The sequence below is a fragment of the Meriones unguiculatus genome, chromosome X (genome assembly GCF_030254825.1).
Source record: "Meriones unguiculatus strain TT.TT164.6M chromosome X, Bangor_MerUng_6.1, whole genome shotgun sequence".
Classification (NCBI taxonomy): Eukaryota; Metazoa; Chordata; class Mammalia; order Rodentia; family Muridae; genus Meriones; species Meriones unguiculatus.
In genome coordinates, this window is record NC_083369.1 from 28,447,538 (window position 1) to 28,474,134 (window position 26,597).

The window sequence follows — 26,597 nt, forward strand, 5'->3', positions numbered from 1 at the left end:
GTCTTATAAATGTAAACCCAATGAGAAAATGATATAAATCGTTAGATAAGAATTTAAAACATTTTAAAATATAGGTGTAGAAGTCAGAGGTTTCCCTAAGAGGAAGCCATTGCTGTGAATGAGAAAGGGGAAATGGAAATGGACCATGCAGCTAGTGGTTTGTCAACCAAATAGCATGGCAGGGCATGGGCTTAGCCCAGCTAAGCTAGAGAACTTCAGTGCTTGGTGCCAGGGCTTTATCAGCAGTAAGGCCAAATTCTAGCAGAGGGAATCTCATTCGCAGGAAAGGATAGGGGTAGAATTGCCCTAAGTTAAGATGGCTGTGAAACCATGTGGAGATGGGAGTGAAGCCATAGTTCCACCCTCCTTTTCCCAAAACCAACATGGAGGCGGGCGTTCTTCGGGAAATTTAAAATCTTGCCCATGGAGCTAGAGGCAGCGGTACAATCTAAAGCCATTTGTGTGTGCATAGGGTCCCCAGTAATTGCTTACCTAGAAGCAGGCTATGTCTGTCTGAAGCCTATTTTCGTGCCACGTGAGTCCCCGGGGCTCAGCGCACTGGTAGGGAACAAAACCAAGTGGCGGCAGGTAGCCGCTGTGGGCCGCCACACTGCAGACAGAGGAACAGATGGCTAGGGGTAGATAGGGCAGAAAAAAAATCTGTTGCAGCTATCCATAGTCCAATAGGAGTCCAAAAGGTATCCTGGAAAAACCAGGATCCTTCTTGAGTTTCAGCACCAATATTGGGACAAATTAAATAATGACGATGAGGGGCACAACGGATCTTAAATGAAAGAGGTTTATTAGATGGAGATGAAGAGAGAGAGAAGGAGAGAGAGAGAGACATTATAGGGGAAGAGAGGGGGTGCCCTGACAGAGAGAGGGGAGAGGGTAAGTTGGCAAGAGAGACCAAGAGGGCAAGAGAGAGCAAGAGGGGCCGAGAGAGAGACGAAGTAGTGGGTTGATCCTTTTAAGGAGCAAGGTAACCAGGCCACCTGGCAGGAGACACATGATGACATCATAATTTGCGAGGCAACCAAAAAGGAGGTGCCTAAATACTTGCATCTGTAACTCCAGTTACAGGTAATCAAATGTCTTCTGACTTCTGAAGTCACCATGCACAAACACAGTATACATACATACATAGAGGCAATATATTCATATGCATTAAATAAAAATAAGTAAATTTAAACAAGTATGCTATGAAGAGGCACAGTGTGAGTTTCCATATATGTTGTTGTTGCGGCAGGGTTTCCCTGTGTATCCTTGCTTGTCCTGGACTTGCCTTGTAGACCAGGCTGGACTTGAATTCACAGAGATCCACCTGCCTCTGCCTCACTGAGGCAGTATGAGTTTCAATCTATAATAGTCATTATTATTATTATTATTACTATTATTATTATTATTATTATTATTATTATTGACACAGGGTTCAATTCTCAGCACTGCCATTGCAGCTCACAACTGTTTGGGACTCCAGTTCCTGGGAATATGACACCCTTACACCAATGCACACAGAATGAAAAGAGAGCTGGCCTGGAGAGGTGGTTCACAGGTTAAGAATGCTGCCTCTTCTTCCTAAAGGTCCTGAGTTCAATCCCCAGCAACCACATGGTGCCTCATAACCATCTATAATGAGATCTGGTGTCCTCTTCTGGCCTGCTGAGATACATGCAGGCAGAATGCTGTATAAATAATAAATAAATAAACAAATTTAATTTTTTTTATCTTTAAAACAATAAACAAATAAAGAGTGAGAATTTGCTGCTTTTTCTGAAGACCTGAATTCAGTTCTCAGTAATCACAATCAAGTAGCTCACAACTGCCTATAACTCCAACTCCAGGGACAGTCAACATCTCTGGCCTCCACAGACAACTGTACTCCAGTCACATAAACCAATACAGAGACATATATACCTAATTAAAAAAAATAATCTTAAAAAGGAAGAACCCTTCTCTGTGAATATACTAAAAGGAGGTGATTAAATGTAATTTTGGGGCTGAACTTGGTGGCAAAGACCTGTTACTTGGTAAATTGGGAAGCTGAGACAAGAGAATGAAAACTCAAGGTCAGGCCTAGGATTTCATCTCAAAACAAAGACACAGAACAAGAACAAGGAAACACGAAAAAAACTGCTCAAAAAAGCAAACTAGGAGACTTGAATAAAGTCCCAGGTGTGGAAACAAAGTGCATGTTCCAATTCCAGTGATTCTTTATGTGCCACCATGGCGAGCTAAAACATAAAATATGCCTACTTTTCATGTTAGAAGGTGCCACAGTCCCTCAAGATGGAATTCAGGTTGGACTGGAGGCAGGTGCTTTACCCACTGACGCATTTCGCTGTTTCAAGGTGTCTATTCAAATATGTATTTATTTTTCTTTTAGACAGGGTCTCCTTGAGTAGCCTGGAACTTATTATGTATACCAGGCTGGTCTTGAATTCACAGGCATGCCTACCTCAGCTTCCTATACCAGGCAAAATCAAGTAATTAAAAAAATACTGGGAATTGAACCTAAGTCTTAGAACTCCTGTGTACAGGCAAGCCCTCTGCCAGTGAGCTGTAACCCCAGATCCTCATACTTACTTTCTCCCTCCATGCCCCTGTCTCTCTCTCTCTCTCTCTCTCTCTCTCTCTCTCTCTCTCTCTCTCTCTCTCTCTCTCTCTCTCTCCTCTCTCTCCTCTCTCTCCTCTCTCCAGCTTTTAGAATATCTCTCATCTATCTATGTTGGCGCTGAGAACCAATATCTCTCATCTATGTTGGCGCTGAGAACCAAACCTAGGGCCTTGTCCACTAGTGCTCAAACACAAAACAAGGTATAAAGAAGTTGTTAACAATTGTCAATGTCTAAGTTTTGGCTGCTTGCTTTACTAAGTTTCTCATTTTATTATGGAAAAATGTAAATTCAGGATAAGTAAGTAGTAATCCTATTTCTAGCACAATTCAAAGCAAAGTTCTTTTGGAGAAATGGTACAAACCGGAAAATCCGGTAGGAATCCTAACCTTTGACCTGAGGGCAAAGGTCATGCAGCGCCAGAACTTCTTTCCTATTGGAGGAAAATCCGCCACTGTTACCATAGCAACCTGAAGGGTTTGTGCCATTTTACAAACAGTGAAGTGGCGCTCCTTAGTCACTGATCGGTGATCTCTAAGGACAGTCCGCTCTCACCGTTTTTTTTTTGTCATTTTCGGCTTTAGGGAGGATCTGTAGGTCACGGAGCTGGCCAAGTCACTTTCCTGTGACTGATACATTTGTTTTTGACCCATGGAGCCCGGCTGGGCTTTGCGGCGTTCCCGGAAGCGTGGCGGCACACCTGCCGCCATACCTGCCGCCATGTCAGACACGGACAGCGATGAGGACTCCGCCGGAGGAGGCCCGTTTTCTTTAACCGGCTTCCTGTTCGGCAACATCAACGGAGCAGGGCAGCTGGAGGGCGAAAGCGTCCTGGATGATGTGAGACGCGGGCGTGGGCCTGAGGCGGAGGGCAGCGGCGCTGGCGACGTCGGGTGGAAGAGTCCAGGCTGTTTGCGAAACTGTAGTAGTAGAGGGCGTTTCAGCCCGTTCTGGGTGCAGGGGTTCAGCCTTCTCTTGGGTTTGGGGACTATTGGAGAGAGAGGCGGGCTCAACTCTGAGGAAGAACGGGGAGAAAAGAGGAAAACGGTTAAGGAAAACAGGAAAACGGTCGTTTATGCTGAGGGTTTGTTTGAACGTAACATTCTACTTGCCTGGTTGGAAAACTAAGATTTAAACCTCGTAGAGTTCTCAGAACCGCTACTGGGTAAGATCCTACTTGACGACTTTGGGAACTCTTGCTTTTCTGCCTTTTGCTGATGTGGAGTGGCTGAAAAAAGCCAGGGCTATGGATGAAACCTGTGTTTTTTGGATCTGATTTATATGGAGTTTAGTGGGTTTCCTATACAGTTTTTTAATGTAGTGTTCCTTTGAGCACATTGTGGAATAATTTCTTAAATGGATTAGTGACTTTATTATGAGCAAGGGAAATAGACCTTGTGTAGGACCTTCAGGTTTAGTTGTTACTTTCAAGTCTTGTGTTGTCCCTTTTCCAGGAGTGCAAGAAACATCTTGCAGGCTTGGGGACTTTAGGTCTGGGCAGCCTGATCACTGAACTCACGGCGAATGAAGAATTGGCTGGGACTGATGGTGCCTTGATAAATGATGAAGGTGAAGTGTGGACCATGGGGAATATTGTGTGGGTCAGGGGAGGAGGCTAGCTATTATCCACTTACTTTTAAGTGGGGATTAGCTAAAAAGTGATAATTATTGCTTTTTCTTGAGTTATCTCCTTTTTTTTTGTAATCCATAGGCTGGATTAGGAGTAGAGAAGATGCTGTGGACTATTCAGACATCAGCGAGGTGGCAGAAGATGAAAGCCGAAGATATCAGCAGACAATGGGGAGCTTGCAACCCCTTTGCCAAGGTCTCTCAACATAGCTCTGCTTGTTCTGGAACTCACTGTGTATGCCATATGGTCTCAAGCTGGCAGAGATCCTCCTGCCTGTTTCCCAAGGGCTGGGATTAAAGATACCCAGCATTCTTTAATGTTGTAAAATTGTGGGCTAGTGCATTTTCCTCCTGTATAAGTCTGTTTTGGGTTCTGACTTCTATACTTGATTTCTGCCATTGTTCTTGACTGCCCATACATTTGCTCTGCTTGCTATTTCCATTGTCAGTTCAGTTCCAAGTTGTAGGTATCCTCTTTCACCAAATGCAGGCTTTCATTTTTGTAATGTTCAGCCTCAAATTGATGATTAATGACAACGGTAATGATGATTTCTTGTCATGTGATATATTTAAGTGCCTGTAGGTTTGAGATAGTATTCTTAGATTCTCTTCAAAGTTAGAGGTTAGAACAACCCCAATCTTTTCCATTAAAGAGGTTATAGATTGAGAAAGATTGAGTTTACAATCTCATGTCAGCAAGCAAATATATTTTGGCTCAAATCATTGTGCTACTAATTCTGTTTGTTTGTTTTCAAGACAGGGTTTCCCTGTATAGTACTGGCTATCCTGGAACTAGCTCTGTAGATCAGGCTGGACTTGAAGTTACAGAGCTCTACCTGTCTTCCTGAGTGCTGGGGTCAAAGTCATGTGCCACTATGGCCTGCTATTGAGCATATGTTTGAAAGGAAAAATTTGTTTAGTGGAGATCACCCAGCATTTCTTTTTGTTTTGTTTTGGCATAGGGTCTCATGTGTCACAAGCTGTCTTCAAGCCTCCTATAATGCTGAGAATTACTTGAAGGGTTGGTCCTCCTGCTCCTGTGTCCTTTGTCTTGGGTTTAAAGAAATAGTAACCAGACATTTGGTGTAAAGATATGATTTGTCTAGAGATTTGAGAAAATAAGAAATAAGAAAGTAATGGGGAAGGTGACTCTAACCAGTACTCTAGAGGCAGAGGCAGGTGGATCTAACAAGTTTCAGACCAGTCTGGTGGTCTGAATGAGTTCCAGGTTAGTCAGAGCTACATAGTGAAACTCTGTCTCAAACAAACAAACAAAAACAAAAAAGTTAAAATGTAATGGAGAAATGAATTAGCCAGTGGTGTCTTTTGTTTTAAAAAGGAAGAGTCTCATTGTGTAGCTGGCAGTCCTAGAACTTACTATGTAGACCAGACTGGCCTGGGATTAACAGATCTATTTACTTTTACCTCTCATGTGTTTGGTTTATAGACATAAGAATATCAGGCCTCAGTAGGCTTTTTGTTATTTTGTTTTATTAAAAAAAAAGGGGGGGGGAGGTGGGAGTTTATGGGGAGATACAAAGTGAATAAAATGTAATTAATAAAAGGTAAAAAAAAAAGTGGAAAACACTTCAAAATTACTTGTGACAATTGTATCCTCAATAATTTTGTAAATGTCTTTTCTGCTCATAAAAGTCCTCCTTTATTCCAAAAAAAAAAAAAAAAAGAAATGGGAAACATACTGTTAAATATAAAAAATCAAAGGTAAATCAAATTTTGTAACTTTTTAATATATACATTATTTGAGATTTGATGCCATAACTAGTGTCTAGCCAAATAATATAGTAGAATGGAAAGAATAGATTTCAGGGTCAGAATGCTAAAGGTTCTAATTGCAACTCTATATCACATTTATTATCTGACACTTGAATTTGTCATTTGTAGTAATCACCCAGTTTTCTTCTGTAATCCATAAAATTGTTAATGATTTTTTGGAATATAAATTTTTGGTCACATATTGGGAAAGCAGCTAGTAACTTTCCCCTACTCTTCCTAAAAAAGGAGCCTTGATAATCTGACTGGAAGGTTTCCTTTAGGCAACCAAGTTGTGGTAAAATTATAGAAATAAGGTGAGTCAGGGCAAAATAGATCTATTTAGATTAAAATTAGTAGGGCGGGAATCAGGGAATGGTGGATTTAGCCCAGGTTCTATTTTTTGTTATTTTAAAAATTACATTTATTTGTGTGTGGAAGCACATGATCCAACGCACAGCTTAAAATAATCAGTTCTTTCCTTCTACCATGTGGGCCCTGGGGATCAAACTCAGGTTGTTAGGATTAGTGGTAGGTGCTTTTACCCACTGAGCCATCCTGCCAGCTCCCTTTGGGGTTTTTGGTTGCTGCTTTGGGTCATTATGTCATATACTTTAGACCAGCCTTGAACTTGGTTTGTAGTTAAGGATGGCCTTGAACACCTAATCATGCAGCCTCTCACTCACAAGTGTTGAGATTACAGGCATGCTCCACCACACTGGCTGGTAAGAGTGATTGTTGAAAAAGGTAATATTTAAAACAAAAGGATATTTGGGCAGGCAAGGTAGTGCATGCCTGTAATCCCGATATTTAGGCTACAGAAGACTTTGTGTCAAAACATTAAATACAGAATATGGGGTTCTGGAGAGATGACTCAGCAGTTAAGAGGTCTTCCAGAGGTTCTAAGATTGATTTCCAGCAACCACATGTCAACTTACAACCATCTATAATGGGATCCAAGGCCCTCTTCTGGTGTGCAGATGTACATGCAGAAAAGCACCCATATACATAAAACATATTAACAGACCTTTGCCCAGTTGTGATAGTGTTCACCTTTAATCCACAGCAGTTGGGAGGCAGAGGCAGGTGAATCTCTGAATTCAGGGCCACCCTCATGTACAGAGCAAGTTCCAAGACAGTGAGGACTACATAGAAACCTTGTCTTGAAAAAACAAAACAAGGAGGCTGGAGAGATGGATCAGTGGTTAAGAGCACTAGTTACACTTCCAAATGGACCCGGTTCAATTCCCAGCAACCACCTGGCAGCACACAACAGTCTGTAACTCCAGTCCCATGTATTCTCATACCTTCTTGCCATTGCACAGAGAACTGAATTAAATTATTTAAAAAGAAAATATGTTACTCAGGACCAAGTTTTGAATATTGTCAATGGTTAAAAAGACTGAAAAGAATGATTAGCTGCCAATGATAGACAGAAAGTGTGTGTCAAGGACTTGGGAACTGTGAAGAAAAATCTAGATTTTTGTTTATTTTAAACTGGCAAAGAATATTTAACTAGATTGAATAATGGAAAACAAAACCCAGTATGATAAGTAAAACATTTCAAACAGTTCCTGGAAGCTCTCATACCCCATGTAGGAGATGAACATTTGGCTATACTATATCTTTCTGAAAACAGAAGCTATCACTCCTGTATTGTTTTCATGTTTGTTTTTTGAGATGGCGTCTTACTTTGTGGCCCTGGTTAGCCTCAAACTCAGATCTACCTGATTCTGCCTCCTTAGTGCTGAGATTAAAGCTGAGTGGCGCACACACACACACACACACACACACACACACACACACGACTCTTATGTATTCTTAAAGGATACATAACACTTTTGTGGTGCTTTAAATTCTTGAGAGTTGAAGGGAGCTCCAGGGTATATTATATGGCATTCTTCATACTAAGGAGATCACCTTGGTTTTACCAGATTATGATGAAGATGACTATGATGCTGATTGTGAAGACTTTGATTGCAAGTTGATGGGTCCCCCACCTCCACTCCTAGGACCAGCGATGAAAGAGATGGACCAAGATGGTATTACTGGTGGTAAGTAAAATTGGTCTATTTTTAGGAAAGAGTTTCTGTTCATAAAACCAGGCTTTTGGTGGTTTAAGGGGCTTTTAAAAATATGTTAGAAAAGGAAGGGTCTTATAGAAAAAATATATTGTCCAATGTTGACACTGAATAGAAATTTTCCTTATAAAAAGTTCAGTAACAGACAGTCAAGAAAAAATAATTTAATTCAGTGCTTTTCAAATTAGACTGCTCATCACCAGTTACCTAGATACCTGGTTCTTCTGCAGTGTTTGATTCAGAAGAGTTTCCCAAGAAGAGTTTCTTTTTAAAAGACATTTTCCTTCTACGAAGCCGCTCACTGGAATTTTGTATAATAGGCGAGACTGCCTTCAAACCTATAGTAGCAATCCTTCTGTTTCTGCCTTCTTAGTGCTGTGATTACATGTATGAGCTACGACATTCTTTGTTCAACTAAGAATTTCTGATGAAACTGAATTATATACTTGTATTTGGAAATTATGTGTTTTGGAAAAAAAAGCTTTTAATCTGGGCATGGTAATGTTAATATAATTTTGGTATTGATCACAGTATTGGGCACGGTATTGGTTCTTTATGGAAAGTAGTAAATGTAGTATAGTGTTTGTTTTCTCTTGTCACAACCCTGGGTTACCAGTTCCAAGGTGAGTTGGGGATGGCGGGAAATAACAAGTTGGATGAGTTTTCTGGCCTGCATACTAGCAGTGTGATTGCTTGGGATTATATCCCCTGCCACAGAGCCGTGCATAGTATCTTAGAAGGGGTTGTTGGCTGAATTTGAGGAAATGTGTTCACAGTTCATGCCAAAGAGGTTTCTCTTCCTTTTGTAGTGTCTGAAGATGGAAAAGGCATTATCTTGCCCTCCATCATTGTCCTGTCCTCTTTGGTTTCAGAGAAAGTAAACTTCAGTTGCTACTCTGGCTCAGAATCTGAGATGGGAGCTCAGGAAACAACACAGGCAGAATCTAAGGATGGAAAGCTGACGTTACCATTGGCTGGGATTATACAGCTTGATGCCACCAAGCAGTTGCCAAGTGTTACAGAAGTTTTTCCAGAATTTAGGCCTGGAAAGGTACTTTGCATGGGGAATGTCCATAATGAAAACTGACTTTTTCCAGATTCCAAGTTCTGTTGTTATAATGCTGAATATACAGTGCATGATATTCTTCCTTAGTAGCAGATAATTGTTTATGTAGGAACTTTTTATGCTGTATTAGGTCATTTTTTGAAGTGTTATGTATTCATAGGAAATGGGGCTTAGAATGTTTGCTTAAAAACTTTCCTGTTAACAAACAAACAAACAAAAAGAAAACAATACTGTCCTCTTACCAAACATGATTGTGAATTCATTTAATCCCAACTTGAGAGGTAGAGGCAGGTGGGTCTCTGTGAGTTGTAGGCCAGTTTGGTCTACACAGTGAGTTCCAGGATAGCCAAGGCTGTGTAAAGAGCCCTGTCTTAAACAATAGCAACAACAACAAAGTTGTCCTGTTAGCAGCTGCTGAGATGGTTCATTGGTTAAAGGCACTTGCATGCATACCTAAGGGTCTCCCCAGATTCCACAGATCGTTCAAGAGAACCAAATCTAGATACTTGTTCTCTGACCTGCACACATGTATTATGACAGTACACCTGCACACACTCACACACAAAGACACACACAAACACACAAATGCAAGGCTAAAACATAAATTTCCTGTTAGAACAAAAAGTAGACCAAGTGTCATAGTTATTATTCTCTTGCTATGAAGATACACAATGACCAGTGCAACTTATAAAGGAAGGCTTTCATTGGATGCTTCCAGTTTCAGAGGGTTAATCTGTGAACATTGTGGCAAGGAGCACAGTGTAATCTAAGTAGTGGCTGAGAGCTTATGTTTGGATCTGCAGGCAGAGAGAGCTTGAGACTGGGTCTGGCCTGGGCTTCTGAAACCTCAAAGCCCACCCCCTGTGACATACCTTCTCCAATAAGGCCATACCCTTTAATCCTTCCCAAACAGTTTCACTAACTGGGAACACAAGATTCAAATATATGACTCTGTGAGGACCATTCTCTTTCAGACCATCACATCAAACCTAGAAGTGTAGACCTCTGATCCCAGCAAATAGGGAGCTAAGACAGAAGGATCATAAGTTCAAGGCTTCCTGGGCTTTAGAGTGAGTTCAAGAGCAACCTGGGCAGGTTAGTCTCAAGAAGATGAAGACTAGTCAGGGATGGTGGTGCATGCCTTTAAACGCAGGTAGAGGCAAGTAGATCTGAGTCTGAGGCCAGCATGTTCTACATAGAAAGTTCCAGGCTAAGGTTGCATAGTGAGACCTAGTTTCAGAAAACAAAAATAAAAAAAGCTAAGGATTGGGAATGTAGCTCAGTGGTAGAATGCAAGTCCCTAGGTTCAAATCCCAGTACCACCCTCCCCTCAAAAGAAAAAGGAAAAAGAAAAAGAAGAAATTATTCTATTCAGGGATAACACTTTTGTGGTCTGAACTTAGCATTACTTCATTTTCTTTCCTGCAACTTAATAGATCACTTGAGAGTTTTAAAGATACTGAATCTCTGACATAATAGTATATTCTCTGTTCTAGGTGTTACGCTTTTTACGACTTTTTGGACCAGGGAAGAATGTCCCATCTGTTTGGAGGAGTGCTCGAAGAAAGAGGAAAAAGAAGCAACGTGAACTTTTATTACAGGAAGAGCAGATGCAGAAGGAGTGCTCAGGAGAATTAGAAGTCAACCAGAAATCTCTGGGGAAATATGAATATGCTTCACCTCTCCCCCCAGAGCAATGTCTCTCTGATGATGAAGTAGGCAAAGTATACATGGGTTTAAAGTGTACAAGGGGACATTTAGAAAGCTCTCTAATTTATGTCAAAGTTGGAACTAACACTTTAGCCTGAAGATTTCTTTGCTAATTTTCAGTGAATAATTATGAGTTAAATCCAGTTGTCTAACCTTCCCTGTTGTAACAGAAAATATTTGGTCAGTAGGTCAGTGCAGGGTAAGGGTGATACATTGCTGAATACAAAGCTATGACTCATGGACAGAGCATGCCATGATGTACCTCTGTTTTTTCATAGTCTAACATCAGGTTAAAATTCCTGTTCAGGAATCATCTTTGTGGTTCTCCTAAGTCACCTTATAATTGTTAATTCTCAGTAGCCTTAGGTCATTTGATACAGAGAACCCTAACTCTACATCTTTGACTCTATTACAGATCACAATGATGGCTCCTATGAAGTCCAAGTTTTCCCAGTCAACTGGAGACACTGATAAAATGATGGATACCAAACCAAAAGTGGCAGAATGGCGTTATGGACCTGCCCGGTTGTGGTATGATATGCTAGGAGTCCCTGAAGATGGCAGTGGGTTTGACTATGGCTTCAAAATGAAGGAGACTGAACGTGAATCGCCAATGAAATGCGACCTGATGAAGGTAATCAACTCTGGTATATGAGAGAGGAATCAGTGTGCTTCAGGTTCTATCATTTTTACAAACTTCTCAGCTGGGAACTTCTTGGGTAGAAACTTTAGTAGAAGATTTGCATAGTAGGACATATCATCTTATAACTAAGGCCCATTTTAAGGATATGCTTTTGAAATGGGTGCTGTTCCAAAGTAGGAGTTAGAGAGGGGACAGATACTTTTTCAGTACCAGGTAATTTACACAAGTAAAACATCACTTTTTTTTTCCTTGCTGGAGATTGAGTCCAGGGTCTTTCACATGCTGTGCAAGCACTCTACCTCGGGGCTACATTCTCAATCCTTGGCTTTTGAAACAGGGTTTCACTGTGTATGCTGCAATGACCTCAAACGTGGAATTCTCCTTTCAGTCTTCCAAGTGTTAGGAATGCAGGTATTGGACACTAAGCCTGGAAAAGCACCACTTGAGATATTTCATGAATCATTTAGGCTCTGCATTGTGGACTTTGACCAGTACTGGTTGATTCATTATTCTTTCTACTTGTACAGAAATTAAGAAAACCTGAGGAAAGCAATGGTGCTGATCTTCTGGCAGATGAAAACTTCCTAATGGTGACACAACTACATTGGGAAGATGATATCATCTGGGATGGGGAGGACGTGAAGCACAAAGTAACAAAACCTCAGCGTGCAAGTATGGCAGGCTGGCTTCCTTCCAGTATGGCTAGGAATGCTACGGCTTATAATGTTCAGCAAGGTGTGTCTCTGTGCTGGCAGTACCTAGCACACAGTTCTTCATCTCATTCATCATAACTAATCCTAGTTACTCTCTTTTAGGCTGCTGAGGGATAGTGAAATGCTTTAAATCTCATCTTTGATTTAAAAAAGGAAATTGTTCATATAGGCAATTTATCATTTTATATTTTTTCTGTACCAGGTTAAAACAAAGAATACTGTTTTTAGCTGGGCAGTTGATGGTGTAAGCCTTTAATCCCAGCACTAGGGAGACAGAGGCAGGTTGATCTCTGAGAGTTTGAGGCCATCCTGGGCTACAGAGTGAGTTCTGGGATAGCCAGGGCTACACAGAGAAACCCTGAACCCAAAAGACAACCAATGAACTAAACAAACAAAACCAACCCTCCAGCAACCCCCATAACGGTGCTTGCATGTACACAAACACACACATACACACACACACACATTATGCTTAACAGAATGAAAACAGCGTCAAGAAGGAAATTTCTGATAGTCTAAAGAGTATTAGTTATATTAACTTTTTGATGTTTTGTTTTCTGTGTGTATATGATTAGTTACTTGATTGATGTTGAGACAAGGTCTTGGTTTGTACCTGAAGCTGACCTGGAGCTCACTGTGTAGCCCAGGCTGTCCTTACCCTCACCATCTTTCCTATTCAAGCTTCCAAGTACTACAATTACGGGAGTTTGTTGCCACTCCTGGTGTGAGTCAGTGTTATAATGCTGTTTTGTTGTTTTGTTTTTATTTGTTCTTGATAGGGTTGCTATATAGACCAAGCTGACCTGGAACTCAGAGATCCATCCTGTCTCCTGAGTGGTAGTGTTTTTAGAGACAGGGTCTCGCCTATCTTGTATCCCAGGTTAGCATCAGATTTGCCGGAGTCTTTCTATCGCAGCCTCACAAATGCTGGGATTACACATGTAAGCCACCACATCCCACCATATATATTGTGGTTTTTCTCTTCCTTTTTCGTTGTTTTTGAGATAGTTTCTCACTGTGTATTCCTGGCTGTCCTGGAACTTTTTATGTGTAGAATAGACTGGGCAAAAACTTAGAGAGATCTGCCTGCCACTGCCTCCCAAGTGCTGGGATGAAAGGTGTGTAGCACTATGTCTTCTTGATTTTCTCTTAACATAATTTTATATGTAAGCATTCAAAGTCATATATATAAATGGTAGTGACATGGGAAACTTTTATTATTTATGAAAATTTAGAAGAAAAACGGTTTTAAATATATCTATATTAGCTATGTCAGAGCTGTCGGTCAGACGTAAAAGGACTTTTAACAAGTCTTTGTCAATCTCTAAATTATTTTTGGTCACCTTGATTCTTTGGATCTTTGAGACAGGATTTCATTCTGTATCCCTTGCTGGTCTAGTACTCGCCATGCATGTACTCCAGGCTTACCTTAAACAGAAAGTAATCCTTCTATATTAGCTTTTGATTATACCATGATCACAGTAAATGCCAGGAAACATTTAAAATGGAAAGAAAACAAGATTTGAAACATATTTGGTATTCCATTTCTAAAAATGAAAAACAAAACTGTGTAAACAAAACTCACTAAAAATATTCTGAAACATTTACAATGTTTGCTTTAGTTTCTTCACTTTTCTTTATATCGTTCTATTTTCCCCACACTTTTCCAGTTACCCTGGAATCATTTTACAATTCAGACCACACACTACCACCCAACCATTGAATTTTTTTATGAAGCAGTTTTATAATATATAACTTAGGCTATCCTGGAACTCACTATCTACCTCTTGAGTGCTGGGATTATACAGAGATACCACCACAGCCAACTCAAAAAAAATGCCCACACTTTCTAGGACTATTCCACAGAGAAACTGTCTCAAAAAAACAAAACAAAACAAAAAAGCCACAATTTTGTTTTGGTTTTTTGAGACAGGATTTCTCTCTGTATCATTCATTGTCTTTAAACTCTGTAGACAAAGTTGGCCTTGAACACAGAGATCTACTGTCTCTGCCCCCCAAATGCTGGGAATATAGGTGTGTGCTGCCACCACCTACCTAAAATTTTCCTTTAAAAATTTTTAATTATACTTTATTTACTTTGTATTCCCCCTCTAGTTCTCTTCCTCCTCCCTTCCCAGTCCCTTCCTTCTTCCCCCTTCTCCACACTCCCCTCCCCAATTCCACTAGTAAGGGAGGGTTTCTTTTTCTTCCTTCTGATCCTAGTCTTTCAGGTCTCATCAGGAGTGGCTGCATTGTCTTCCTCTGTGGCATGGTAAGGCTGCTTCCCCCTCAGGGGGAGGTTATCAAAGGGCAGGCCAATCAGTTCATGTCAGAGACAGTCCCTGTTCCCATTACTATGTAACCCACTTGGACACTGAACTGCCATGGGCTACATCTGTGCAGGGGTTCTAGCTTATCTCCATGCCTGGTACTTGGTTGGAGTATGAGTCTCAGTAAAGACCCCTGTGCTCAGATTATTTTGGTTCTGTTGCTCTCCTTGTGGACCTCCTGTCCTCTCCAGCTTTTACTACTAAAATCTGTACACCTAAAGAAACTAATCAACAGGGAGGACTCTGGCTAAAATACTCAATCCCCACTCCAAAAGGCAAAGAGGATGGATACTAGAAGAAGAAAACAAGAAACAAGTCAGGAGCCTCCCACAGAGGGCCTCTGAAAGGCTCTGCCCTGCAGACTATCAAAGCAGATGTTGAGACTTATGGCCAAACTTTGGGCAGAATACAGGGAATCTTATAAAAATTTCTTATATTTTAAAATTTTGTGAAGAGGTGTTTCTCCTTATTTGTAGTTAAATTATTTATGGGTTGTGTAGTTTCTTAAGACAAATCTTGCTGTGCATCCCTGGCTGCCCTCCCCCTGTCTCTGCTTCTCAAGTTCTAGGATTAAATCAGAATGCTACCACATAATATTTAGTATTTTTTATTGATTTGATTTTTTGAGACAGGGTTTCTTTATGTAGCCATGGCTGTCCGGGAACTCACTCTGTAGACCAGGCTGGCCTCTAACTCACAGAGATCTACCTGCCTCTGCTTCCCAGAGTGATGGGATTACAGGCATGAACCACCTAACCTGCAGTTCTCTCTTTTTCTCTTTCTGAGATAAAGTCTTAATGTGAAACACTGGATGACCCCCCTCTGTGTCCCCTTCCCAAATTGTAGGATTAGAGGAGAGTCTTACCACACCAATGTCAGGTACATAGTATTTTTGATACAAGGTCTTGATGTGTAGCCAGTCACTCCTCAAGCTCATAATCATTTTCTCAGTCTCCTGAATGTATAATATTTGTATTTTGTGCATACTGTTCTTAAAAATGAATTTTCCTTACTTACGAATAATTGCTTTATTTGCTAATATAGTTTAAAACCAGTCTTTATCACAATAATTTTTGTTACTTTATTTATTTTTATTTTTGTTCATTGGAGTTTTGCCTGTATGTATGTCTGTATGAGGGTGTCAGATCCCCTGGAAACAGAGTAACAGATGTAAGCTATCATGTGGGTGTTGGGAATTGAACCTTGGTCCTCTGGAAAAGCAGCTAGTGCTATTAACTGCTGAGCCATCTCTCCAGCCACTCACCATAATTATTTAGCAAGTTCCTTAGTAAGTAGGCTGTTTAAGTTTTAACTATTACAAACAATTTTGTAATGGACGTTTTGTCAGTGATGGCTTCTGTCTGGTGAGATATACATGATCTCTAGTAGATTCTTTTAAAATGTTGTGTGAGTACCTGCACTAATTATTTTTCTTTGTTTGCTAGGATCATGACTGAAAGGAGCATTAATGTTTTGTTTGTCAACTGCTTTGTCTTCTTTTGGCCAGGTTTTGCAGCCACATTGGATGATGATAAACCTTGGTACTCCATTTTCCCCAGTGATAATGAAGATCTAGTATATGGACGTTGGGAGGACAATATCATTTGGGATGCTCAGGCCATGCCTAGGATTTTGGAGCCTCCTGTCTTGACACTTGATCCCAATGATGAGAACTTGATTTTGGGTATGTTGGTGGCAGAAGCCAATGTTCTCTTATCTTTGACATCATACTAAATTAATGTCAAAGGGCAAGGGGGAAATAAAAATGTTATAGAAGGCAAAAACTAGTAGCTGTTAGATGATGATTTTTAAAAAGCAGAGTCATAGCTGCCAGTTTTTAGTGTTTGAGTATTGTTTATGAAAAACCCAAACAGGAATGTTGAAATTTGTGTCTTTGAAAACATCTTCAGACATTGCTGGTCAGTGTTTGCGAACACATTAAATCCCAGCACTTAGAAGGCAGAAACAGGGGCATCTGTGAGTTCTAGGCCAGCCCGGTCTATATAGTGAATTCCAGGACAGCCAGGACTTCACAGATGAACTGTCTCGAAACCAACCAAACAAACAAAAGACATCAGACATGTAGTTTAGCTGAAACAAATTACCAAGTAAAAGTAGTCTGGAAGTGAACTAAGAGATCTACTTAGAAACTCCAAAATATCAGTGGGAAAGGTGACTTTTAGCTGGACCTGGTAGCATGGATCCCAGTTACTTAGGAGGCCAAGGCAAGAAGACTCTAAGTTCAAGGCTACAGAGTGTGTTCCAGGGCAGCTTTGGCAACTAGTGAGATTCTTTCTAAAACTAATGGAAAAAGATGTCAAGAGGGCTGGAGATACAACTCAGTTGTAGAATCCTTGCCTAGCCTTAGTTTCAATCCTTAGTATTGCACAGAGGGGTGGGGAGGGGGGAGTTGGGGAGAAGTGAAGAAGAAGAAGAGAATGAAGAGGAGGAAAGAAAGAAAATGAGCCTTTAAGGATAGCAAGGAAGAGGAGGAAAGAAAATGAGCATTCAGGGATAGTAATTGCAAAGTCATTTCTTGTTATATCCTCAGAGATCCCTGATGAGAAGGAAGAAGCTACTTCTGATTCCCCTTCCAAGGAGAGTAAGAAAGAACCATCTGTGAAGAAGAGTCGAATTCTCTTAGGAAAAACAGGAGTCATCAAGGAAGAGCCACAGCAGGTTGGTGAAAAGAAAAGGACTTGGTGTTTAGAAGAACAAAGAAAGGTATTAGGAAAGGGTAGTCTGATGATGCTTATTTGATCTGCCATTAGAACATGTCTCAGCCAGAAGTGAAAGATCCGTGGAATCTCTCTAATGATGAGTATTACTATCCCAAGCAACAAGGTCTTAGAGGCACTTTTGGAGGGAATATCATCCAGGTACAAATAGCTGCTTTGTTTGATGGAGGATATGGGTAGATATTGCCTGGTAAAGAGTAGGTATTTGCTTTTAACTCTTCTGTTTCGTGTTTAGCATTCAATTCCAGCTGTAGAATTACGACAGCCCTTCTTTCCCACCCACATGGGACCCATGAAACTCCGGCAATTCCATCGCCCACCTCTGAAAAAGTACTCCTTTGGGGCATTATCTCAGCCAGGACCACACTCAGTCCAGCCTTTGCTGAAGCACATCAAAAAGAAGGCAAAGGTATAATTGACTCCTGGTTACAAGAAAAGGTCTATAAGATAAATGGGGTACAAATTGGGGGACTATACTGAATATTAGATTATATTAGGGAATTGTTTGTTTTCTCAGAGGTGATACAGTTTTATTTTGGTTATTCAGAAGAATGTCCTTATTCTTATATATTTATACTTATGGCTAAAATTTTGCAGCTTTCAAAACTGGTTTATTAAAATCTTTAGAAAATATACAGAAAAATGGCGAAAATGTTTAAGTAGTGAGATAAAAGATATTCAGAGTACTAGTCTTTCAACTTTAATGAAATTGAAAAAAATGACATGCAAAGAATGTTTTGGTTTTGTCTCAGATTGGATGATAACAATGTGTGTAGTGTATCTTCCTGTGGGAAATAGTCTGTATTGTCTTCATTCTGGACAGATGAGAGAACAAGAGAGGCAAGCCTCAGGTGGTGGAGAGATGTTTTTTATGCGCACACCTCAGGATCTCACAGGCAAAGATGGAGACCTCATTCTTGCAGAATACAGTGAGGAATATGGACCATTAATGATGCAAGTTGGCATGGCAACCAAGATTAAAAACTACTATAAACGAGTGAGAATATAATTAAATGATTTTTTACTTTTTTTCGTTGTTGTATGTTTAAAAAATACACATTTATGTTATGTCTATGTACAAATGTATGTATGTGCACTATGTATATGTGCCTGGTGCTTTAGAAAGCCAGAAGAGTGTGCTAGATCCCCTGGAACTGAACTGTAGAGGGTTATAAGCTAACATGTGAGTACTGAGACCCAAACCGGAATTGTCTGTAAGAACAAGTGTTCTTTTTTAATTAATTTATTTTTTATATTAATCTCAGGTTATTTACTTTCTTTTCCAGCTGTAACCCCCTCCCTCACAACAAGTGTTCTTAAACCATGCAGCCATCTTGCCAAGCCCTGAAAATTTTGTTATCAATATAACTAATTAGGTTTGTGGTGATAATCTGTGACCATGTATTTTGCTGTATACATGTCTTGGGATAAAGGAGTGGTATCTCTTGTTAATAGCAAATGCTACCCTTATGGAATACTACATGTATGTTTTTCAGCTTTATTCTATGAGTCTATATGAGTTTTCTTTGTTTCTCATAGAAACCTGGAAAAGATCCTGGAGCCCCAGATTGCAAATATGGACAAACTGTTTATTGCCACACATCTCCTTTCCTGGGCTCTCTTCATCCTGGCCAGTTACTGCAGGTGAAGAATTTTTATCTGTCTTTATTCTGTCCTTAAAAAATTGGCAGATGAGGAACAAGTTTGCCCCAAAAGAGTCAATTTTGTTTGATTGAAATACTGTTCATGTATTAGGTATAAGGTAGTGTGATCCACTGGGAGTGATGGTGGGTGTGGTGGTGTACACCATTAATCTCAGCCCTTGAGAGGCAGAATTTGAGACCAGTGTGGTCTACCTATTGAGTTCCTGGTTATCCAGGGCTGTGTAGTAAGACCCTACCTCAGAAAAGGGGAGGGGTCTGGAGAGGTGACTCAGCAGTTAAGAACACTGGCTTCTCTTCCAGAGTACTGAGTTTGATTACACAGCACCTAACAGCAGCTCACAAACATCTTTAACTCTAGTTTTAGGAGATCCGAACCTTCTTCTAGTCTCCTTGGGTACTTCATCCTTGTGGTTCATAGACATGGATGAAGGCAAAACACCCATACACATTTAAAAAATCTAAAAAGAATTAAAAATAAATGATTAGTATAATCCAGTTGACATAAAGGGCAGGAGGATCATAGGTTCAAGGTCATCCATGGCTGTAGCAAGTTTGAAGGTTGTCTGGTATATAGGAGACTTTGTTTCAAAAACAAAACCAGCAAAAGAAAAAGATTAGTATAATTTAAAAATGAAGACAAAGTTTTTTCTTGAAAATAATTCTCTGTGTTATTTTTTATATTTTTAGTCTAAATGTAGAATACTGACTTTCTTATATTTGATTTGTGGGGGATTTGTGTGTGAATGTGTATGTGTGTGTCTGTGTTTGTGTGTGTGTCTGTGTGTGGCTTTTTAGAGCTAGGATCTTACTCTACAGCATAGGTTGGCCTCAAATTTACCCAGTAGCCTGGAATGGCCTCAAGCTCTGAGGCAACCCTCAGCCTTATGAGTGCTTAGATTGCAACTATGGGCTACTAGAAAACATCTTTTGGAAGTACACACTGGCCAGGGTGGTGATGGTGGCAGTGGTGGCACACTCCTTTAACTCCAGCACTCAGGAGGCAAAAGTGAGCCCATCTCTGAGTTCCAGGCCAGCCTGGCTGGTCTACAGATTGAGTTCCTGGATAACCAGGGCTGCTGTGGGTGGTGCCTGCTTGTAATCCCAGTACTAGGAGGTCACAGGCAGGAGGACACAAGTTTGAATGGAGCCTTGCCTATAGAGCAAGACCATGTCTCAGAAATGAGAAAAACAAAAGCAGAAATAACACCAGGGAGTCTGTGTAAAATTAATGTAGGTTATGAGTGTTTTAAATTCTTTGTGTGGCATTAGTATGTTTGATGTCGCTCAGTAGTTAGAGCGCCCTGGGTTGGTGTCTACCACTGTTACAAGTGGTACGTTTTGATGATAATTAGTTGTGGCTGTTGGGAATACTGAGCCCTACTTGAATGTTAGAGTCTTGGCTGGGTAAAGTGCTACTCTTTGTGCTTTCTTCTGAAGGTTATAGTGGGGTCCTTTGGTAATAGCTTTGAAAAAGAATTATGGAGGTCCACAAATGACGTGGGACTGCCTAACTCCAGAACTGCCTAAGTTTCCCCCTAACCCCCGTTTCATTTCTCATGCTAATCTTTTCCTTTTTATCTCTTTCTTTTTTGAGACAGGGACTTACTCTGTAGTCTAGAAGCGGCTGTGAACTTGGCATATAGACAAGTCTGACCTTGAATTTGTAGCAATCCTCCTGGCTCAGTCTCCCAAGTGATAGGATTGCAAGTGTGATAGGATTTAAGTGTGTGGCAGTGTCCACAGCAACCTTAGTAAAGCATTCCTTTATTCTTACATCTTATTTATTTATTTCACTGTTACTATTGCTAGCTCATGTGTGCTGCAAAGTTCCTTTTTTAATCATTTCCTTCTAGGTTTGTGGGGGCAGGTAGTGCTGGAGGATTAAACCTGCAGCCTTGTGTATGCAAAGCAATTGATCTACTACAGAGTCACACCCTTAGCCTCTCTCAGCAGATTCTGATTATTGTTGGCTTGCCTGTTTCTGTACTTTTCTTTGAGGTTTCTTGTTGGGTTTTAACCAACCCATCTCCTTTATTGACTACATTTAGAGTTTCGTTTCTTTTTTTACACTGTGCGTATGAGTGTGTGTGTGTGTGTGTGTGTGCCTGTGAGTGATGGACATTGGAGGACGACTTGCAGTAGTCTATCATGTGGTTCTTCCATGTGGGTCTTGAGTTTTGAACTCAGGTTTAGGTTTGGTAGCTGTCTCAGTGCTGTTATCTGCTGAGACTTCTTGATGGCCTTTTATTTTTTTTCCTGTGAGATGAGAGTCTTAGCCAGGCACAGTGGAACACACCTGTAAGCCTAGCACTCAGGGAGGCAGGAGCAAGTGGATCTCTGTGATTTGAAGCCCAACCTTGTCTATAAAGTGAGTCCAGGACACCAAGGCTACACAGAGCAATTGTGTGGATAAGAAGAAGAAGGATAAGCAGAAGTAGAAGAGGAGGAGGAAGAGGAGTTAGTGGTGATGGTGGTAGAGATGGGAGTCTTTTGAGCACAAGCTGGGCTTGAACTCATGATGCACTTTCCAATACTTCCTAGGTGCTGGGATTATAGGTATGTATCACCACCACCATGCCCAGCTTATTTTTATAGTGTGTGTATGTATACATGTGCACGCAGAGGGCAGCTGGATCTTTCCCTTTTGTGGTTCTTTAAAATATCACACAAATGGCCCTGATAGTCTTTGAAGGATTTGTAAATTTCTGTCTAAAACTTGAGAAGCCATGTCCCCATCATCTTCACAGTTCTCAGCATTATCTTAAGAGTTTCTATAGAACAGCTGCTTAGACTCTGAGCGCTCAGGAGCTTTCCCAGTCCAATGTTCCAAACTCCTTTTACAATCCTCCAAAAAACACAGTCAGGTATGTCATAGCCATAGCTTATGATCCTGGTGCCTGTTTCTGTCTTAAGATTTCTATTGCTGTGATACAGTACCATGACATACCAGGATTTACATGGTGCAAAGAGAGAATTGACTCATGCAAGCTGTCCACTTGGCTTATACTCTGTTAACATACATGTGCTCTCTTGTGTACATGTACACACACATATACACTAAATAAATGAAAAATGTAATTAAAATTGGAAGATTACTTACTATCCTGTGTAATTCTATTTACAATGAATGTTTAGTAATTAATTCTTTCATTCAGGTGGTGGTTGCACATGCAGAGGCAGGTAGATCTCTGAGTTGGAAGCCAGTCTGGTCTACAGAGCTAGTTCTGGGATAACCAGGAATATACACAGAAACTTTGTCTCAAACTCCCCCCCCCCAAAATAAGAATTTAAAATTTCCACCAATGTAAAAGTCTTCCTTTTTAATGTTCATTATTAGGATTTTGTTTTTGTTTTAAATTTATTGATATTTTTATAAATTACAGCTTATTTACTTTGTATCCCCACTGTAACCCCCTCCTCATCCATTCCCAATCCCATTCTCCCTCTCTCCTCTCCTCCCATGTCCCTCCCCAAGTCTACTGATAAGGGAGGTCCTCCTCTGCTTCCATCTGACCCTAGCCTATCAGGTCTCATCATGACTGGCTGCATTGTCTTCCTCTTTGGCCTGGTAAGGTTGTTCCCCACTTAGGAGGAGGTGATCAAAGAGTCAGACACTAAGTTCATTTCAGAGACAGTTCCTGTTCCCATTACTAGGGAACCCACTTGGAGACTGAACTGCCATGGGCTACATCTATGCAGAGGTTCTAGATTGTCTCCGAGCATGGTCCTTGGTTATAGTATCACTCCCAGAAGAGACCCCTATGCCCAGATTTTTTGGTTCTTTTGTCTAAAGAATATAATTTTTATCTTACCCAGGGTCCTCCTTCTTGCTTAGCTTATTTAGGTATACAGATTTTAGTATGTTTATCCTATATTGTATGTCTAATATCCAGTTATGAGTGAGTATATATCATGTGTGTCTTTTTGCTTCTGTGATACCTCAGTCAGGATGATTTTTTCTAGATCCTATCATTTGCCTGCAAAGTTGATGGTTTCCTTGTGTTTAATTGCTGAGTAGTATTTCATTGAGTAAATGTACCACATTTTTTGTATCAATTCCTCTGTTGAGGGACATCTGGGTTGTTTACAGATTCTGACTCTAAGAAATAAAGCTGGTATGAACATGGTTGAGCAAATGTCCTTGTATAGTTGAGCATATTTTGGATATATGTCTAAGAGTGCTATAGCTGGATCTTGAGGAAACACTATTCCCAGCTGTCTGAGAAAGCACCAGATTGATTTCCAAAGTGGTTGAACCCACCAGCAATGGAGGGGGGGGGGGTTCCCCTTTCTCCACATCCTCTTCAGCATGTGTTGTCACTTGAGTTTTTTATCTTAGCCATTCTGATGGGTGTATGGTGAAATTTCAGGGTGCTTTTGATTTGCATTTCCCTGATGACTAAAGATGATGTACATTTTTTAAATGTTTCTCTGCCATTCGATATTCCTCTACTGAGAATTATCTGTTTATATCTGAACCTCATTTTTTAATTGGGTTACTTGATTTTTTGTTGTTTAAATTCTTGAGTTCTTAGCCAAATGTGGAGTTGTTCGTGACAGAGAGCACTCACCATCGGGAAGGTGGAAGGCGGAAACCAGCTCCATCTTTAAGGCATAGCAATCCGCAGCTCTCTACAGTTCCCCCTTTTTGTTTTAGATGCATCAGGCAAGAGTAGAGGTCTGATCTCTGATATTAGAAATAAATTGGGACTTTGTACAGATGTTCATTTAGGTGTCATCCACCCAAAGAGCATCAGACCCATTTGGCTAAGGCCGAGGATCTGGCTTGCTTCCATGTATGTGGACCTATCTGCATTGCCCCCGTGGCACGCCTGGGTTGGCTACCCAGAGGCTATTTAAGCTGTGGGCTGGCTTTCCCCGGGGTCCGAGGATTGTTCAATGTTCCTGAATAAACTGCATTGAAAAAAAAATAAAATGAAAAAAAAAAAATTCTTGAGTTCTTTTATATATTTTGGATATTAGCCCTCTGTCAGACGTTGGGGTGGTGAAGATCCTTTCCCAGTCTGTAGCCTGTCATTTTGTTCTGACAACAATGTCCTTTGCTTTACATAAGCTTATCGGTTTCATGAGGTCCCATTTATTGATTGTTACTCTTAGAGCCTGTGCTGTTGGTATTCTGTCCAGGAAGTTGTCTCCTGTGCCAATGAGACCAAGGCTTTTCTATACTTTCTCTTCTAAGAGGTTTAGTGTGTCTGGTTTATTTTGAGGTCTTTGATCCACTTGGATTTTAGTTTTGGGCAGGGTGATAAATATAGATCTATTTGCATTTTTTCTACATTTAGATAACCAGTTAGACTGGCATCATTTGTTGAAGACGCTGTCTTTTTTTCCCCAGTATATGGTTTTGGCTTCTTTGTCAAAAATCAAGGTGTGTGGGTTTATTTCTTGGTCTTGGATTCCATTGATCCACTATTCTGTTTCCATGCCAACACCATGCAATTTTTATTACTATTGCTTTGTAATACAGCTTGAGATCAGGGATGGAGATAACTCCAGATGAACTGTTGTTGAACAGGCTTGTTTTAGCAATTCTGAGTTTTTTGTTTTTCCATATGAAGTTGAGAATCTTTTTTTTCAAGGACTGTAATGAATTGTGGTGGTATTTTGATGGGAATTGCATTGTAGATTGCTCTTGGTAGGATGACCATTTTCACTATGTTAATTCTACTGATCCATGAGCACAGGAGATCTTTTCATCTTCTGATGTCTTTTTCAATTTCTTTCTTCACAGACTTGAAGTTTTTTTTTTTTTTTTTCTAACAGGTCTTTGACTTGCTTGGTTAGGTTCACACCAAGGTACTTTATGTTAATAGTGGCTATTGTGAAGGGTGTTGATTCCCTGTGTTCTCTCTTAGCACTTTTGTCTTTGATATACAGGAGGGCTACTGATTTTTTTATATTCTTTAAATTTCTTTCAAATTTATTTATTGTTTTATTAAATACAGTTTATTCACTTTTTATCACAACTATAACCCCCTCCCTTGTCCTTTCCCAATCTTACCCTTCCTCCCCCATCTCCTCCCATGCCCCTCCCTAAGTCCACTAAGAGAGGAGTTCCTCCTCCCCTTCTCTCTGACCCTAGTGTATCAGGTCTCATCAGGAATGAGTCCACTGCGTTAATTTTGTATCCAACAATTTTGCTGAAAGTGTTTATCAGCTGAAGGAGTTCTCTGGTTGAATTTTTCGGGTTAATTATATATACTATCATATCATCTACAAATAGTGATACTTTGAGTTTTTCCTTTCTGATTTGTATCCCTTTGATCTCCTTTAGTTGTCTTATTGCTCTAGCTAGGACTTCAAGAACTATGATGAAGAGATATGGAGAGAGTGGATAGCCTGGCCTTGTCCCTGATTTCAGTGGGATTGCTTTAAGTTTCTCTCCATTTAGTTTGATGTTGTCTAAAGACTTGCTTTATATTTTCTTCATTATATTTAGTATGTGCATTATATCCCTGATTTCTCCAAGACTTTAAACATGAATGGGTGTTGTTAAATGCTTTTTCAGCATCTAAGGAGATGATCAGTGTTTTTTCTCCTTCAATTTGTTTGTATGGTGATGGATTTCTGTATATTGAACCATCCCTGCATGCCTGGGATGAAGCCTACTTGGTCATGGTGGATGATATCTCTTATGTGTTCTTGGATTCGGTTTGCAAGTATTTGATTGAAAATTTTTGCATCAATGTTCGTGAGATAGGTCTGAAGTTCTCTTTTACTGTTGGGCCTTTGTGTGGTTTAGGTATCAAGGTGACTGTGGCTTCATAAAATGAGTTTGGTAATGTTCCTTTTTTAGGGGATAGTTTGAAGAGAATTGGAGTTAGCTCTTCTTGAAGGTATTGTAGAATTCTGCGCTGTAACCATCTAGCCCTGGGATTTTTTTTTTTTTTTTTTTTTTTTTGGAAGGGAGAATTTTGATGACTGTTTCTATTTCCTTGGGGGGGATATAAGACTATTAAATATATTTACCTGATCTTGAATTAACTTTGGTAAATGGAATCTGTCAAGAAAATTCTCCATTTCATTTAGATTTTCAAATTTTTTGGCATATAAGCTTTTGTTGTAAGACCTAATGATTGTTTGGATTTCCTCAGTGTCTGTCGTTTTGTCCTCGTTTTCATTTCTGATTTTGCTGATTTGGATAGTTTCTCTCTGCCTTTTAGTTAGTTTGGCTAAAGGTTTGTCTATTTTGTTGATTTTCTCAAAGAACCAGCTCTTGTTCTCATTAATTCTTTGAATTGTTTTCTTTCTTTCTAATTCATTAATTTCTGTCCGGCTCTTAGTTTGATTATTTCCAATTGTCCACTCCGCTTCAGTGTGTATGCTACTTTTTCCCTCCTAGGGCTTTTAGGTGTGCCATTAAATTTCTTATATGAGATGTCTTGAACTTCTTACTGGAGGCACTTAGTGCAATGAACTTTCCTCTTAGCAATGCTTTCATTTTGTCCCATAGTTTTGGGTAAGTTGTACCTTCATTTTCAATGAATTTTAGGACGTCTCTAATTGTTTTCATTTCTTCCCTGACCAAGCTATCATTGAGTAAAGAGTTGTTTAGTTTTCATGTGTATGTAGGCTTTTTCTTATTTATATTTTTGTTGAGGTCTAATTTTAGGCCAT

At 40.1% G+C, this 26,597-nt stretch overlaps 1 protein-coding gene across 1 annotated transcript in view; it reads left to right on the forward strand.

Annotated features, from left to right (window-relative positions):
- Positions 1 to 3,266: 3,266 nt before the first annotated feature.
- LOC110542847 (transcription initiation factor TFIID subunit 1-like) overlaps positions 3,267 to 26,597 on the forward strand; it is a 160,331-nt gene continuing 137,000 nt past the window's right edge. Inside the window, 14 exon segments of the mRNA XM_060375509.1 lie at positions 3,267 to 3,455; positions 4,070 to 4,184; positions 4,327 to 4,440; positions 7,949 to 8,068; positions 8,968 to 9,146; positions 10,658 to 10,876; positions 11,287 to 11,505; positions 12,042 to 12,249; positions 16,065 to 16,241; positions 17,109 to 17,236; positions 17,329 to 17,436; positions 17,531 to 17,704; positions 18,119 to 18,292; positions 18,835 to 18,939. Of these exon segments, the coding sequence (XP_060231492.1) occupies positions 3,267 to 3,455; positions 4,070 to 4,184; positions 4,327 to 4,440; positions 7,949 to 8,068; positions 8,968 to 9,146; positions 10,658 to 10,876; positions 11,287 to 11,505; positions 12,042 to 12,249; positions 16,065 to 16,241; positions 17,109 to 17,236; positions 17,329 to 17,436; positions 17,531 to 17,704; positions 18,119 to 18,292; positions 18,835 to 18,939 (2,229 nt within the window).